This window comes from Poecilia reticulata, linkage group LG19 (genome assembly GCF_000633615.1).
Source record: "Poecilia reticulata strain Guanapo linkage group LG19, Guppy_female_1.0+MT, whole genome shotgun sequence".
Taxonomy (NCBI): domain Eukaryota; kingdom Metazoa; phylum Chordata; class Actinopteri; order Cyprinodontiformes; family Poeciliidae; genus Poecilia; species Poecilia reticulata.
In genome coordinates this window covers 19,746,302-19,763,909 of record NC_024349.1, presented here as the reverse complement: position 1 = coordinate 19,763,909, position 17,608 = coordinate 19,746,302, and the positions used below count along the sequence as shown (strand labels likewise).

The window sequence follows — 17,608 nt, the reverse complement described above, 5'->3', positions numbered from 1 at the left end:
GTTTGAAATTTAACAAGAGTGTGACATCTGTGTCACAAACTATCTTCGTCATATTGTATTTGCAGAAACACGACCGAGTTTGCCCTCTTAGCAGCAAACTTTATTGACGTATAATTCTCCGGTAACCTTGTCAACAGGACTCTAGGCAGTTAGGAGAAAGTTAACGGTTCAGGAACACCGAATGTATGTTATACGCATTGCACCTGGGGAAACTTTCGTCTTTGTAAGTGTTTGGAAGATACTTGGGCGTTTTTTATTTGGTGGATAAATGTAGAGCAGTGTACATAATTTTCGGGTGTAGCATAAAGAGGAGTGTAATGTATTTTTCTTAATATTTCAGTTACAGAAACGTTTTTAGCGTACCATTAAAGTGTGTGCGCGTGTTAGCTAGTGATGTATTTTCCCTTCTGACGCCTAAAAATCAAAATTTTACTTTAACATAACGACGTTTAGGACGTTAGTAAATTAAATGAGTTTGTGACGCGCTTGTTAGTCAGAGCAGTCAAGCCCCCTGGAGTCTCCTCCTGTCCCTCTGACGTCATACAGAGTTTATGAGCGGCTCGCGGGGTTCCGCACTCACCATCCGTCTGTCGGCATGAAGAGCGCGCGCACCCTGCAGCAGCTCTCGCTAACAGTGAAGCGGAGCCTTCATCATCATCATCATCGTCCTCCTCCTCTGCATCGCTCCGTGGGAATTATCGGAGCGCCTTTCTCCAAGGGCCAGGTGAGAGCGCGTGCAGGTGTGTGTGTCTGTTGACCAATGCTTGTAGTGAACCTCTGCGTGTGTTGCAGTCCAAGGATGGAGTGGAGTGCGCACCGAACAAGTTACGAGCAGCAGGACTCCTGGACCGTCTACAGCAACAGGGTGAGAACTTTAAATATTAGAAAAAATTAAGTGCTAAAAAGCTCAATTATTATATTTATTCATCGCTAATTAGCTAAAGATTCATAAAACATTCGATTAATATGAGATTTAAAAAAAACACACACACACAACTAAGCATGACAGCACGCGATTAAATCTTGACAGTAACACTACAATTTATGTTTAACTTCCAGTGAATATTTACACAAACTTAGTAAGTTTAGGAGTTCTTTCCAAGCAAATTAATCAATGTTTCTTGGTTGGAAATAATAATAAAAAACCCAATAAAACAAGGTTTTATACGGAAAAATTCTATATCTTTATTATTAATGAATTTGATTTTAAAATGTTTAAAATATTTAATTGTACTTTTATTTACAATCATTTCCCTCTCACCTCCTGTTAGGCCCGTGTGTTATGTGTTTCTAAAACTCATCATAGTGTTATTAATGTGATCATGAAAATATTACAGCTTCGCCTCCTGTAAGGTTAAACTTCTCTGTGAGGTTGAGTTCTGCTTTAACTCCTGCTGAGTTTAGGTTCAAGGTGAAATCAATTTGAAACTCCAGGAAAGTGAGTTCACTGTCCTCAGTGCTGATGGCGACATGGGTTGTCCTGTTTATATTCCCGTTATGGACAAACAGACTTTTATCTTTTTTTTTTTTTTTTTACTTGTCCCCAGACTTTGGTTTCATTTTTTTTTTTTCATACACAAAAAACAGGATCCATCTGAAAGTTGCCTGTTAAAAAACACCTTTTTGTGACAGTGAGGCTCTGATTATATACAACATAAATATTGTGACGCAATTACAAGTCATATCTATGGGGTTCCATTAGGTACAGCAAGAATGTGAAACATTTGAGTTCAAAATTTTAAGTTAGAGCTACAGTTTGGAGTAACAAGGAAGTTATTAACTGGTAAAAAAAAAAAAATCCTACCAGCTTTTGGTTAGTCTGCTGGAACATTTCAAACTCTGACCTCCGTTCTCCGGTAAAATACTGAGTAACAGATGAATTTACAGTTTTGCGTCAGTCAGTGAATGCATCACTGTTTAAAGTAAATGTTTACAGTCATTCCAACGTTAATGTTTTCCCAGGTACTTGTACCGAACCACACCTACCCATTGATTTTAATTGTTTCTTCTGCTGATACTCCTCCTGTTGAGGAGCTGCAGAGGTCCTTTGTGAGGGGACGTTTAAACTGAAACCAAAAGACCTCCAGCGAGGACACCGAGGCCTGAACAGACGTGTCCTCATATGATATGTCCTCAGAAGTTCAGTGTGACCGTCTAATGGTGACTCATTTCATACTGTTTATCCTCTGTTTACAGGAAACAGATCTGTGCTAATGCTAGCACAAAAGGAAACTGTTGTGAGAAGCAAATGCTCAACGTGAATATGCAGAGGACTTGATTACTTCAGGTGACAAGAGAACCCGATGTTGACTCTGTGTGCTTAGGATGCGCCGTGAAGGACTACGGGAACCTGACGTTTGAGAACGTCGCACTTGACGAGCCGGTCAATGGGTCAAAAAGTGTCCGGACGGTGGGAAGTGCCAACCAGAGGTTGTCGGAGGCGGTGAAGGCAGTGAAAAGGGATGGGCACACCGCCATGATCCTTGGAGGAGACCACAGGTCAGCTCATAGAAACAATCGACAGCAGAACCACACCAGAACACAGCCAGTGGCTCGGAAGATTTTCATCAATTAAAATTAATTATTGTATGATCTAGTGCTTATTAGTGACTAGTTCCAATTGATTATGCCAACTAATCAACACACTTTAAGAGTTGATGTGTATTTTCATCTTCATGCATTAAGACTTAGTCTACAATACTTTAGATATATCTGTATAGGACAGTTTGATGGTGAAACTTACTGTGGAAACGAAACACGCACATGCAATTAAAGCAGGTAACCTTTGAAACTATTAGTAGTGATTTTATTATTAAACGTTGTTTCTCTTGAAAGAAAATATAAATGGTTTTGAAGGATTTAATTGATCCAGTTGTTTTCCATCCTCAGTCTCGCCATTGGCTCCATCCACGGTCACACTGCAGCCGTCGGTCCAGTGAGCGTCGTTTGGGTCGATGCCCACGCCGACATCAACACGCCGCTGACCTCAAACACAGGAAACGTCCATGGGCAGCCCATGTCATACCTCCTGTACGAGTTGCAGTCAAAGGTGAGAGCACCCCTCACCATCTATCCGAAATCACACCTGCAACACAGAATGCCTCAGATGTTCTTCTTCTCACCTCAGCTCCCCCCGTTGCCAAACTTTTCCTGGATGAAGCCCTGTGTGTCGTCCCGGGATCTTGTCTACATCGGCTTGAGAGACGTGGATCCGGCGGAGCAGTGAGTATGACTGCCAGAACGTCGGGAATTTTACTTAAAACACGTCTCTAAAACCTCAAGTTTTTCCCTTTACAGCTACATCATGAAATTGTTGGCGGTGAAGGCGTTCTGCATGACACAGGTGGATCAGCTGGGCATGGCCAGAGTTATGGAGGAGACGTGTGATTACCTGTGGGACAGGTGAGTCTCACCTGGTGGACTTTCAGGCTCAGATGATCAGTGTCACCTGCAGGAATTGTCAGCAGATTTCTGTTCAAGTAGTAGGAACCAAAACTACAGCACCATGTGGTACCATAAGATTGTAACAGCATGTTTCTGTTCTGCAAACTAAATGTAAGCAGAGCAACAGGAGGTCAGGTGACCCCATCCGTGATTTCAAAAACTTTAGTTTTTTTCTCTGGGTTTTGTGTTTGAAGAGCAAAGAAACCGATCCACCTGAGCTACGACATCGACGCCATCGACCCTTCCATTACCCCAGCAACAGGAACACCTGCGGTAGGAGGGCTCACCTACAGAGAGGGGGTTTACATCACAGAGTACCTCTATCAGACAGGTACAAGCAGTGCTTGCTGCCACCTATAGGCAGCAACAGTAACTCCATACATCAGCCCCTGTCACATCACAACACCTAACAGAACCAGTTGGTCCTCAGGTCTGCTCTCAGCTGTGGACATGGTGGAGGTGAACCCTCTGAGGGGACGGACGGAGGACGACGTCCGCTCTACCGTCAGCACGGCGGTCGACCTGCTGCTCGGATGTTTCGGACGTCGCCGGGAAGGAAACCACCCGCCGGATTATTCCCTGCCAGAGCCGTAACAAGGACAATTCCTGTCTGTCTGCCAGGAGCCCGAACGCATCACACTGAGAAATCCTTCACTATGAATGTAACTGCTGCTATGAGGCCTCGAGGTGGTCATCTTCCAATGAGTTTTAAGAACCCAATCAGTTCACTCAACTTAAAAATGCACAAATTATGGCACATGTATAAACTTTTAATTATGTATTGTCGATTTATCGTTTTATCTATAAAAGGAGAAAAAAAAAAATCCTGTGTTGTTTTGTAACTGATTTTTCACCTCCAAATAGTGTTTGAAGCGAGGAAGATAAACATTTGGTACAAAAACACTAAAATGTGTGCTAAAGTATTTTACATAAAAGCACAACCCTAAACCAAAAAATCTGCTTACCGACACAGAAAACCAACAAATATGAGACATCAGAAAATACAATACACCAAAAGGTTGCCAAGGTTACCACAAACAGAAACAAACCAGAAGTAATTACAAGAGTTTTTGAGCTTACAAAAAAAGCTCAAAACCTACTATAAAAAAACATGGAAAGAAACAATATCAGGATTTTATGTGGTAGACCAGCACCAACCAGACCTACTATAGAGTAGATTAAAGCAAAGTAGACATTGTTTCTGTCTGTATGCATAAATGGCTTTACCTGCAACAAATGAGATGAAGCCTCCCGTCTGTGTTTCTGCAGAAATTTATATTTTATTCTGATCACTTCATGTGGAACATTATCATTACGTTCTCGACATCATCTTTACATCACAGTTCTCTCAGAGATACACAAAAAGGATTACAGATTTTTCTTGTAAAATCACTTGGATGTTAAAAAAAATAAAATAAAATTGTAACAAGAGCTTACACACACCTGATCTGCAGTAGCCTCACAGGGTTAACTTGGTGTATTCTGATATTAAAGTTGCCATAAAACAACCAGTATGGCAAGTTTGCTAAAAGTGCTATCTTTGGCAAAAGAAAATTAAGGCCTTTAAAATGTCTTAAATTCATTTTAGAAAAGTAAGTAAGCCTTAAATACATTAATCAAGTATCTTAAATGTTGTCTTATCAGGACTATTTATTCTCTATATTCCATATTTTTCTCACCAGGCCTTCAAGGCTACTGGTAACTCACTGCTAGCATAATCCTTTCTAGCTAGCTAGCTGCCTTCTTTGTGTCTCCAGCCAATTGTCAGTTGGCTGGACGAAATTTGGATATTTCTGAGGAGCTATAGGACTTAAATTCCATTCTAAAGAGTCTTAAATTAGAATTACTGAAAGAAACTCTGTATAGTCTCAGTAAATGAGCCAATCAGAAGCAAAGGATGCTTGATATATAGACCAAATCAGGGATGTTTTCACTCAAACTGACCTAATAAGTAATAATATGGAAAAGATAAAAATCAAACAGGGTCATTTGAAATGATGTTGGAAAAAAAAAAACGTTTTCAGAGTGTCAAAAAATTTGAATTCCTACATTTCTTTTCATTAGATCATACAACATCAGCATCTTATCTTTACTGTAATCAGAACTCAAGTAGTGAGTCACTGACCTGCAGGCTGAACTGGTGGAAAACAGGAGCGTCACTGGGTCATAACAGTGGGAGGGTAAATGTTTTTCACTGACTGGCGCACTAACATGATTCAAAACTTCTTTAGATCTCAAACATATAAAGTAAAGTACAAGAAGATGAAATACAGTCAAAAACGGTCAATTAACAACCCCAACGGATCTATAAAACCCCTAATAAGATTCTTATTGGTTGCTTTAAAGTTTAATGTTATTCAATGAGGAGTGTGCAAACTATTGGTGAGCAGTGGGCAGAGTTTAATCCATTCACTGCTCTGACTCTGCCGTTGCATTATGTAGTTTTTTTCTATCAAAAACAGTAACTAAAATGTCTGAGGTAAGCGCATCATGAATGAGCTGAGAGGTTCTGCACTTACTCTGGAGTGGTTGTCAAGGTAACAGTCACAGAAGTTGAGTTAAAGGAGTAACAGGAGGCATATGAGTGCTTCTGTCTGGAGTTGGGGATTCGTTCAGTGTCTGACTTAGAGAACAAAGAACGCAGAGCGGGAATCCTCAATGTTCTGCCTCTGGAGTCATAAATACAGGAGTCGCCCCCTGCTGCCCGTTTGATAGAAGGCTACCTCGGAAATCCCAAATGTTTTCTTTATTTATCCCAAACGGAGCAATTTTGCATCCAACTATCTATCAGCTCTGAGCAGACGGGGTTTGATATTTTACTTGTTCTGGCATTAAAGGTTCAGTGTGTCTCAATTACTGACATCTGGTGGTCAAGGTGAGAATAGCATCCATGTCCAACATCGACCACCGGTTATAAGGAAAGTTGAACGAGTTCCCACACTAAATTCCCATGAGGCCAATCCATGATAATGTTCTTAGGTTAATTACAACCCTTAATACACTTCAACTAGTGTTAGCAGAGCCCTGTGACACAAGTAAAAAAACAAAAAAAAACATTCAGCAACTTGATACATTTAACTAAGCATCCTGTGACAAACATTTTTGTAATGACTAAATTCATTTTAACGCATGTTTGGATTGGACTGGATTGATTTGATGACATATTTCTGCATGTAATTTGGATCTGGTTGTTCAGGAAAATGCCTTCAAATGACATCAGTTGCAAATGGGCGCTGTATAAATAGAACCCACACCGTCAGTTTCGGATCTCTTCTTATGTTCTAGCTGCCTTCAAACCTGCAGCTAAGCCCGACAGACAGGACAGCGCTCGGCGTTCTTTGTTCCAGACACACCTGAGGACCAGCTGAAACCTGAACATGCAATAAGGCAGCAGTTCCCTGATCTATTCACACACACGCACACACACACTGGATAAAGTAAAAAGCATCAGATCAGAGGAGAAGCATTCTGCTTCTCAGTAGGGAGCAGAGGAACAGGATGAGGATGAGATAGACGAGCGTCAGTCGGTCCAGTGAAGGCCGCAGCGCCTCCTGAACTCCTGTCCCCGTTCGTGCATCCATTTGTTGGAAACTGCAGGAGAAAGTTTTCCTGAGCGTGTGGACGTTTATTCAGACACAAATCAGCTGCGCTTTCATTGCAAATGTGCGCTGGAATTTAGTCGATGTTCAGCCGATGTTGAAAAAAACCCGCAGTCTTGCAATTATTGTGTTTCCATTTAAATAGAAACGCAATTAAAATCACACGTGAATAAGTTTGCTCACACGATAAGTTATTAGAAAACATGCTGCGCCATTATCCTCCTACCACTTCCTGTCATCTTCTTTGTCGTTTCTGCCAGTAGTAACATCCAGTTGTTGATCACGACTCGTGATGTGAAAATAGTGTTTTAATTAGTTTTGCCAAAGAACCGTTTAATCTTAGCTCAAAATTTTTTAGCGCAAAATGTTTTTTCAAAATGGAGTGAAAAAACCGCTATTGTATTTATTCGAAAAATAAATATGAATTTATTTTCGTAATTCCAATTTGAGCAATTATATGAACAACGGAAACATAGCTGGGAGGGGAAAAAAAAAAGTTTTCTCAGATGAGGTTGAACTCACCCCACTTGTTTCCCAGCAGCACCGGGCAGGCGGCGTGTCGGGTCCTGTAGTCCCCCTCTCCACTGGGATACAGGTTGAACCAGAACACCGCCGAGCCCTGCAGCGGCACGGTCACGTGACCCAGAAGGTCAAGGCGAAGAAATGTACGATTAACCGGCAGCGGGCGCCATCAACTCACCTTTTTCGGTTGAACGGCAGCACCGATGTCGGTGAAGACAGTGGCGCCCCCTGCCTGCACGTCGCTCATCTGCAGCAGGAAGGAGGAAGACGGTCAGCTGAGAGTCTGAGAGCAAAAACAGAAACGAGGGCTTCGTGGAAAACCGAGCAGAGGACTGACGTAGAGCAGCCAGGTGGCGATCCGGTTCCCGGTTCCCAACTCCTCGAACGCGTCCGGCTCATCTTTCTGCAACACAGACAGGGAACGTTCACACGGCCGGATTTCTACCGCTTTTTTTATTTATTTTTTCTTCTGCCGATTTGAAGGGCAGAACTACGACTTGGCAGGAAATTTTACGTTTTTGACTGTTTATTCAATGTTACATGACTCTGTGTTTTTGTGTTTAATGATGTAAAGTACTCTGCCTTCCTGTTGAAATGTGCTATACAAATAAAATGTGATTGATTGGTTGGTTGGTCAGTGACCTGCAGTCAAACAGGTGGAAATAAGTCGATATTTCTCAGTGGTCAAACAAACACGCCGAGCTGCAGCGAGTTTCTGTTCATACGTACATCCACAGGTTGGCGATGAAAGAAAATATTTACCAATTTTCTTTTTACTGAGCTTAGATTCTAAAGCTGTTGAGATGTTCACCTGTACTCAACAGTTTGCTATTAAATTTGTGATTCTTCTGAATAAATGAACAGATTAGATAATGTCCACTTAACAGAAACATCAGAGATCCATGATTATTATTAAAATGGGGAATAAAGGAATACTAAGAATGCATTCAAGTACTGACTAAATAAAATAGAAAAAAAAGAAATACAGTGATTCACATTTATTAATACAAACATAACAAAATACTTAGAAAACATTTAATTAAATGTAATTAATGGTTCATACGAATAGGAAAAAACAAAAAATTATAAATGATCATGTTTTTGCAATTGTATTATAATTATATCAATGATACCATGATTGATATTGAAGTAAATATGCTCATTTAAAGAAGAAAATAAATAACCTAAATTAGATTAAGTTGTGGTTAATTTAAAAAGAAGAAAATAAACAAGTATTACATCCGTTTGCAATTTTTGAAATTTGTATTATTGTTTTTAATGATAAGAAGAAAACTTAAAAATCGGACTTCTTTCATTGTAACTATTTATTTTCCATGATTCAACTTGAAACTCTGCAAAGTTGGAAACATTTTGGAAAGAGAAAGTTTTAATAATAATAATAATAATAATGATAATAATAGGTCTTGCAGACAAACAAAAACTGATCATTAAGGAACTTCTGATTCGCCAGCTGTCAATGTTTAACTTCCAGCTGCTGTGGAAGAGTCCCTGAGAGGACAGAGAGTCCACGTTTATTTACCCGTCCGAAGTCGAAATGAGGTTCATACTGCCCTCCGACGCCGTAGTTGGCCACCTGCAGGAAACACACGGTTGTTTATGTCCCTGCGAACTTCTGAAAGCAGCCTGAAGGAAACACGAGACGCTCTGAACGGATGATTCGGGTGTTCGTAAATCCGACAGGCGAGCTGCTACCTGCAGGTCCTCGGCCGTGCTGACGTCCAGCCCCGTGATGTCCTCGATCTTCCGGTTGATTTTATCCACGACGGGATGCTCGTACGCTCCGAGCCAGGCGCTGACAGACGGAAGACACAGAGACGGAGAGACGTGAGTGTGGACGGAGGCCACAGAGACACACAGCGGAGCGTCTGGACGGTGATGAGGAGATAACGGCAAGCGGAGGCGTTAGCACGGAAGGGATGGACGTGGATTAAATGCGGGACGGCAGCAGAGTCACACATTTCAAAAGTCTGTTCATGTACAGACCATCAGTCGGGCGTTACATTATGACCACCTGTTCGTTGGGGAGAATCAGGTGAGCTTCCCAAATCTGATAGCGCTTTAGTGACAGAAAAGGTCAAGTTCAGGCAAAAAAAAAAAAAAAAAGAGGACATCATGGTTACAAAAGTAAAGAGAAAATGAGGAAACTGAGTGTTAAACAGAATCACCACAGACTGGCCAATAAATCAATTCTATCTATTAATCGAATTTTTAGTTTTATAGATTTAATTTTTGGAATATGTGGATTTTTTTTCCTCTCCCCAGATGGTACAAACCATCTTGTTTGACAAGTGCGTTTGTTCAGATTCTATTTATCTGGACTCTGAATTCAGGTGAATTCTGTGATGGAATAGTAAAGCCAGGCTAAAAATGTTTTTATACATTTTTGATTATGAGAATAGAGTGATGATATTTAAAAAAAATACAGTCATTTATGAGAAATGTTGAGCATCTTGTTTAGCACTGGTTGTACAGATAAGGAAATACTTGATCTTTTAACACATCGGCATCAAATTATTATTGTCTCTTTTGAAGAAAATCACAAGCCTGAGATGGTCACGGTTGACAACTATTTTGTCCACTCAAAATTTTAACACTTCTGGTAAAATTGTGTATTTCTTCTGTGAAGACTATGACTCTGTTCTGTTAATTTAGCAGCTGAGTGCTGACAGTGCATCACACAACAGAGAGGATGACTCTAGTACAGAGCTGCTATTTTCTGTTTAGAATTCATTTTTTCAGAAAAGAAAGCGAGGAGGAAAAGCAATTATTAAAATTGGATCTAGTTGGGGAAAAAATAAAAATAAAACAAAAATCGGCGAACCAGACTGAAAAATTATCTTCAGAGAGAAGTCCACGAGGAGACAAGTCAGGTGGTCATAATGTTCTGGCTGCTCAGTATGGAGGGTTAAGTATGTGTTAACGGAGAAGTGTGACGCTTGGATCAGCACCTCCTCCTGGTCTCTCCAGGACCCAGCGCTCCCGCAGTCTCTGGTTCTTCTTACCTCTTAGAGACTCTGTAATGAGCTGTGGTCAGTGTGCCTGTCTGAGGGTCATGCACCGTGGCCCGGCTGAGCTGATTCGGCCATCAGGTCGCATCATCACAGAGATGAGGACAGAGGATAAAGATGGCATGGCGACAGAGACAAGGACAGAGACAGGAAGAGGCAGATCACTACCCGCCGCTCGGCTTCGTTCTCGGCAGGAGCTAAACTCTAACCTAGCGGGCAGCGGTCGAAACGCCAGGACCGGCTAGGAACGTCCACTCCCAAATGTGGATTTCTTCTTTTCTTTTTAAACATTTTTTTTTGGGGGATACTCTGACTGTGGGTCACAGTGAGAGGAACMTTCTGAGTTTTGAGCTCCTACTAGGACATCAGCCAGGACAGCAGGAGGGGAGGCGAGACAGAGAGAAGGACGGCCGTTACCTCTTACTGATGCGGTAGTGGGCCGTTTCCAGGACGCCGGTGGTGGGGTTGGAGATAGTGGCTCGAAGGAGCTGTGAAGCCAACCGGCCCAGAGTTACAGGGAGACACAGACCTACTCCCTGCTTCTCTGAGTAATCTGCCTGTAAAAACCTGCTAGTCTGTCTGGTGTTTGTTTTTTKKTTTTTTTAACAAACATTGAGCTTCAGGATTCACAATCCTTGATTTTTTGTTTTGTTTTTTACATTCTGTCCCCTGGAATGCGTTTGGATTCAGGTTGGAGCAAACAGACGGACGGTGTAAATCGATAAACATCTTCTCACCCTGGGTTTGGCCAGCTCCTTCACCTTCTCTATGTCTCTGTCCGACACGATGTCGTGGTAACGGACGATGTGAGGGCTGTCCCACTCGTCTTCCTGCTTCAGCGGTCCTATTACGAACCTGGGATGCCGTCCTTTGTCGTAGCGACAGAAGAGGCGGCTCTGCCTGCGGGGAGTCTGACGGGAAGAAGGGAGAAAGTGAAAGGAAGGAAGCCTCGACACGAAGGAGAGCGCTGCGTTTCGGTCGGCTCACCATCCGGACGCCTTCGCCGYGACACAGCTTCTCGTACTGCTTCCTCTCTGGCAGGTAGTCGTCACGGCGACCTCGGTTCTCCTTCCGCATCCTCYKCTTCTCCTCGTCGTCGTTGCCGACCTCCAGCTTCTTCTGTTTGGACAGCTGGTACTCAAAGTACTTCAGGTTCCCGTTGGCCCGCWGGTGTGACGGGTCTAACRGGACAGAACCAGAATTTTTGCGCCAGCTTTTATGCATTTCGCAAWACATAAATAACCAGTGTAAATCTATTACACGCCGTAATAAATAATTATACGGTATTGCCTTTAGTYATTCTCTTAAATGTATTAGGTTTTACATGTTTTTGCTTACTTTATATGACTTTAATGTCTTACTTATCAATATGTAAAGCAAAGACATTTTAAAACAACTAAAGAGACGGAAGCAAACAATAAGTAAAAAAAAATAAAGTATTAGACCTAAAAACAAACAAACCATAAATGAAAGTACAATCAAAAGAAAAGTAAAAAAAAAATTAAATAAATGAAATTAAAATAAGGGGCTGCACAGTGGCGCAGTTGGTAGAGCTGTTGCCTTGCAGCAAGAAGGTTCTGGGTTTGATTCCCGGCCCCGGTCTTTCTGCATGGAGTTTGCATGTTCTCCCTGTGCATGCATGGGTTTTCTCTGGGTACTCCTGTTTCCTCCCACAGTTCAAAAACATGACTGTCAGGTTAATTGGCGTTTCCAACTTGTCCCTAGGTGTGAGTGTGTGTGTGCGTGGTTGTGTGTCCTGTCTGTCTCTGTGTTGCCCTGCGACAGACTGGCCACCCGTCCAGGGTGACCCTGCCTCTCGCCGGGAACGTTAGCTGGAGATGGGCACCAGCAAATCCTCCCGACCCCACTGAGGGACAAGGGTGTAAAGAAAATGGATGGATGGATGAAATTAAAATAAACTGAGCAGAAAATAGAAATGTTCTTTTTAGTTAAAACAATTGTTTCACTAAAACTATATTTAACTTATTTAACTGTAGCAATTTCATATTTGTTTAAAATAAATGACAAACTAAGACTTTATTAAGGAATTAGTTATTCAATAAATATAATTTTATACTAATGACATTAATACATTTTTAAATATAGCTATKTTATTAATACTCCTTTACATGTAAAAAACAAACTTTTTAGAGGGGCAGTATTATGTAAAATTGACTTCTGAGCTTTACATCTTTAAGAGAGGAGYGCTGTTGTGTTGACTTCCTGAAGGCGGAGTTTCAGAAAGAGCGGGAGTTTTTAAGGAGACAGATCCCAAATTTCAAGGCATTAAATTCCTAAGTCAAATTTCTTTTAAGTCATATTTGATAAATATTGCATTTTTACATTTGACGCTAACGTAGTTGCTTGATTGTGCTACAAAATGRCAACATGTAACTGGAAAAGACAAAAAACTGCCCCTTTAATATATGTGTGAAATAAATCWCATTTTTAATATTAGAAATAATTAATAGACATTTTTGAGTAAAAAGTGCAGATTTAATCTCTGATTAATTCTATCCGCATTATGTAACCTTGAAGGTTACAGCAGTTCTGGCGCTACCAACCGAGTTCTAGAAGTTTCTTGGTGAACTCAAGCGCTCTCTCCAGCTCCCCCTGCTGGTAGACGGAGTAGCTCAGGTAGTCCAAGATGGCGATGGCGTCCACGACGCTGGACTCCTCCCCCTGCTCCAGCTGCTTTAAGGCCTGGGCCATCCACAGCTCCGTGTGGTAATAATCCACGTCGGAATACGCCACCTTTCCCAGGTCGTAGCAGTCTTCCACGGTCAGGACGCTGCTCGACGTGGCGACCGACGACGAGCCTGAGAGACAGGAAACCAGGGAGCCGCTATCACCACAAAGCTGCTAACGAGTCACCGGTTTTCAGCTGTGACCCGAAATTAGCTGACCCGGCAGCCGTCCGCTGGAGATGGTCTCCGTGTCCAGCTCRTAGGTGTCCTGGAGCCTCATCAGAGCTTTTGCCGCTCCGGTCTGGTCGTCGTCGTTGGGGAAGTGTTGCCTCTGGATGGTGAGGTTGGAGACAAACGCTGGAAGAAAAACAGAAAAGTAGCAACTGAAAACTAGCTAAAGCTCTTTTTCTTTATCCATTATAGCCAACACTGAACAAAAATACTGAATTAAAGAAGAATTAAGACTGAATGTAAAATAGTATAATGAGTATAATTAAAAATAAAATGAATATCTTATACAGGATTAAAATCCAAAGCAAAGTTGGGCTGAGTTGRGCAAAGTGTGTGTTCACCATCCGACACGTCAGTCAGCACCAGGCTCTCTAGCTCCGCCCACTCCGTGTTGAGCCTCTTTATCAGCTTGAAGGCGTTCACCGGGTGACCCAGGAAACCCTCGGGATCCTGAGAACCGGCAGTCGAGAGCACGTCCAGTCTGTCCGCCCACCTGAAGACACACACAAACACACACCAGCGAATGAGAGTCGTGGTTTTCCCAGAATGGCTTACTTCACGTCCCAACAACGCTAGAGGTTAAACAAAAAGAACTGTGCGCCGTACATCTCGGACAGAAACCACACCGTTTGATTTGCTCCAGTTTGTTCTCCTCTGCTCTGATGTAGTCCTTCAGCGAAGACACCAGGTCCCCCTCCACGAACAGAAGGTCCATCATGTGACCTGAGGGAAAAAAAACACAACAAAAAACACAGTTAACGTGAGGAGAAAGACACAGTTTCGAGGAAGGAGGAACTCACCGATGGAAGTGAAGAAGTCACTGTGAGCCGAGATGGAGGTGAAGAGGAGCAGGAGGATTGTGCAGCAGTGACAGAGCTTCGCCATGTCTGCAGATGATGCACAGGAACTAGTTAGGACTAACTCGGTTAGGAGTTGGATCCAGGTTCTGCCTCAGGATCAGGGTTCAGCTAAAGGAGACCAACTACATCCAGAGCAAATGAAACAAAAAGTCTGTCTGGTAGCTTTGGCACCCAGTACAGAAAGTTAATTGAACACTTTTTAAAGATTTTAAATAAAGTTGTCCAATTCAAGACTTTAAGGTCTTGCATAAATAAGGAATATGTCAGTTGTAATTCACATACTGGGTACAGTTTTTCCTTCCACTTAACTTTCCATGATTATGCTGGGATACAGCGCTTTTCCTACCTCTGTTGCAGCATGCCCAATTTGAAGAGGATGTCAAGTAATCAGTCTTGTCAATGATTATGCAGACTATAAAATATTTCAAATAATTTTTATTGTTCTGGTATATTAAATTAAAAAAACTAATATTTTTGTTCTTGTTAGCTTTAAGTCACAATCATCACAATATTTGGAAATTAACCCTCAAAATAGTTATCAATTTGTGGGGATAAATCATTATATTATACGTGTTTTACTATTTAACATATCCAAAACAAAGCAAACCATCAACAGGACATTTTTTAAAATGATAAAAAGCTTATGTTCACTTTCTCTGTCTCTAAGCTGCAGATTAAACAGTTCTTGGGTTCTGGTTTCACTTCCAGTCTTCTTTGGACCTCCTCACCTGAACCTCACTCACCTGTCCAGAACTCTCACCTGAACAGGAAGTTTGAGAAACTGCACATCTAAACGGGAGCAAAACGGCTGGTGTTTCTGAGCAGGAAGAAGGTTCTGGATTCTGAACCAGTCAGTCTGCTCCAGTTCTAAATGCTGTTCAGAACCGGTTCGAAGCCGCCCGGTTCGGCTCTATGGCACGGCTAACTCGTGCTGTCTGGACCGTGAATCGGAAAATGTAGAGCGAGTGAAACTAACTAAATCCCAGAGATTTTTCCAGCTGACTGGAAATAAACCTCCTCCTGTTCTTCCTTTCCACRCCACGGTGAACTCAGTGTTCTACCGCCACCTGGTGGACTGGAGCTGCCTCTGCTCCTTCCTTTGTGGGAACCCCCAGCTGTTCCTGCCTCAAAGACAAACTGACGGACTTATTTATGAACTTTGGACACACTTCTTGCTGTCACTATTGGGGTAGAAATATTTAAAGTTTCAGTTCAAAAACACCCACGGCACCGTTTCTATCGTTAATGTAAGCTAATACACTGTCCAGGTATTGCATATTAAGTTTYACCAAATGGCTAGTTTTATTTTACATTATTTTTTATCAGAACAACGCGGCAGAAGTGAACCAAAATGGCTGTATTATATTTAAAGGTGTAATATGAAGAAGTGCCATCACTAACAGAAAACTGGGGATACTCTGCAAGATAAAGGTAGAGATGTTCTGATAAATTTAGAATTAAATTTTTTTTTTAAAACTTAACTTAATTATTTTGCTTTTTTGTATTAGTTTTTTATATAAAATTCCAATAAAATACATGTAAAATAGTCCCTGATTAGTATCACTTTTATGAGCAATGCATTGAATAATGAGGTGCCAGGTTAAAACATTTGGAACTTAAAAAAAAAAGAAACACAGAAAAAGAAAAGAGGACAGTCCAAGAATGTGGAAGGTAGTGAAGTTTATTGGGAATCAAGGATAAACAGAACTTTCAGTCATTTCTGCAGAAAAACTTCTCACTGGAAAAACAATAAAACATAAGTTTTTCATCATATCAAACAAGAATATTTACAACACGTACAAATATTGTACACAAAATGGCTGCTGGTAGAGTAACTGTGCGAGAGAAGTGCAAAAAGTCAGCGTCAAAGTGCCGTTTGATACATGTTAGTGTCGTAGAAAACCTGAGGAAGAATATGCCCCATAGTTTGTATATTTTCTGCCTACGAGAAGGATAATATTTGTCAACTTTCAGTCTGAGCAGGTGAGATTTCTGRTATATAAAAAAAATTAACTGTAGGAAAAAATTTGAGCAACATTAATATCACTTCCACTTTCATGTCACTTTAAATGACAAAACTTTACACATCTCTAAATGCTGCTAACGTTTAAATTGATGTGACATTTGCCAAACATTCATAAATCAAGTGGCAAAGTCAGATTAATACTGAACAAGGAATTTTCACTCAAAGATACACTTTAGGAGTTAAAATCTACACTTCGTAGGATTTTTTAAAATGCTATCAAAATAATGTTATGTTTTAAACTTAAAAAGTAAAACGTGAGAAATAATTCATATAACATTTGAAATAATTTATAAATATTTCTTAGACCAATGTTCCTGTTAATGTACAATTAGAAAATTGCTGAATAAATTCTGAGTTTAAAAAAAAATGGGAAAGGGAGATTAGTTTTACACTCAATGCATGTTTAGCCCGAAACAATGCCTCACTTTAACTGTTTAGGTCAGTACTTTACACGCTGCAGTCTTCATCCCAAACAGCAGGTGTCACTGTGGAACAAACGGTGAGGTTTAACTGCGGATGTAAYGCTTGAACAAGTGAAAATATTTCTATGCACAAACATAAATGACAACTTTACATCATTTAAAGCGTTAGAGTTAAACTTCTGGATGATCATCATGTGGAAGAAAGTCTTGCGTCCACAATACGTTTAGCTCTTACCCGACTCGTCAAAGTAAGCAAAGCACTAAAACAGTGGTTCTTAACCTTTTTTGAGGTACCGAACCCACCAGTTCCATATGCTCATTCACTGAACCCTTCTGTAGTGATAAATAAAATACGTTTTTTCCCTCTCCAAATTCAAGACATAGAGGTTGCCCAACTGGTCTAGTTTGGTAACCCCATGATCACTAAGTCTTCTTAAAAGGTAGAGTMTCTGAGAACAGTTCTTCAAAATATAGTCAGTGTTTTCAGCAAAGTTGAGCTGACTGGTATACCCAAGGTATAMATTTGCCACAGTTTCAACAGGTTGGCCATCGAGAGAAACTGGAACCACTTTTAGGTCTTGTTTAGATAATTTAATTAGCTCTACATTCTTAAGAGAATGAAAAATTTAAACTAAATAATAAAGACTTTGCGGTATTCTGATTTAGTAATGTAATTTTATTAGTTGTGTTACCACCCCCACGCCATTAGAGGCAGTAGCAGGCCCAAAAAGATGCGAGTAAGGAGCAGATTTAGAAGTACACTGAAAGCTAGTAAAAACTGTGAGCTT

At 41.0% G+C, this 17,608-nt stretch overlaps 3 protein-coding genes across 7 annotated transcripts in view; 1 reads left to right on the top strand and 2 right to left on the bottom strand.

The window, feature by feature from the left end:
* Positions 1 to 144: 144 nt before the first annotated feature.
* arg1 (arginase 1) lies at positions 145 to 4,248 on the top strand. Its single transcript, XM_008437687.2, has 8 exons — positions 145 to 724; positions 793 to 865; positions 2,325 to 2,499; positions 2,890 to 3,049; positions 3,128 to 3,222; positions 3,298 to 3,402; positions 3,639 to 3,775; positions 3,875 to 4,248. Exons 1-8 carry the CDS (start codon positions 596 to 598, stop codon positions 4,036 to 4,038), a joined length of 1,038 nt encoding a protein of 345 aa, XP_008435909.1. The 5' UTR covers positions 145 to 595; the 3' UTR covers positions 4,039 to 4,248.
* Positions 4,249 to 4,698: 450 nt separating this feature from the next.
* LOC103481891 (prolyl 4-hydroxylase subunit alpha-1-like) lies at positions 4,699 to 15,727 on the bottom strand. 5 transcript variants are annotated; one of them, XM_008437685.2, is made up of 15 exons: positions 15,133 to 15,726; positions 14,313 to 14,399; positions 14,139 to 14,235; positions 13,854 to 14,005; positions 13,501 to 13,638; positions 13,159 to 13,413; positions 11,582 to 11,775; positions 11,332 to 11,505; positions 10,589 to 10,659; positions 9,279 to 9,378; positions 9,106 to 9,159; positions 7,903 to 7,968; positions 7,744 to 7,812; positions 7,566 to 7,662; positions 4,699 to 7,035 (listed from the first exon to the last, which is right to left on the bottom strand). In XM_008437685.2, the coding sequence occupies exons 2-15, from the start codon at positions 14,395 to 14,397 to the stop codon at positions 6,965 to 6,967; spliced, it is 1,623 nt and encodes a 540-aa protein (XP_008435907.1). In that variant the 5' UTR covers positions 14,398 to 14,399; positions 15,133 to 15,726; the 3' UTR covers positions 4,699 to 6,964. The 5 variants fall into 5 exon arrangements, 4 of the variants coding, with proteins under 4 accessions (XP_008435907.1, XP_008435908.1, XP_008435905.1 ...); XM_008437686.2 differs by lacking the exon at positions 10,589 to 10,659 and adding an exon at positions 11,012 to 11,082 and having other exon boundaries at positions 11,356 to 11,505; positions 15,133 to 15,723; XM_008437683.2 differs by lacking the exon at positions 10,589 to 10,659 and adding an exon at positions 11,012 to 11,082 and having other exon boundaries at positions 15,133 to 15,722.
* The window catches only part of rab40b (RAB40B, member RAS oncogene family), a 14,546-nt gene continuing 12,008 nt past the window's right edge, over positions 15,071 to 17,608 (bottom strand). Inside the window, exon 7 of the mRNA XM_008438014.2 lies at positions 15,071 to 15,132. Coding sequence (XP_008436236.1) covers positions 15,071 to 15,132 — 62 coding nt within the window. The remainder of the gene's footprint in view (positions 15,133 to 17,608) is intronic.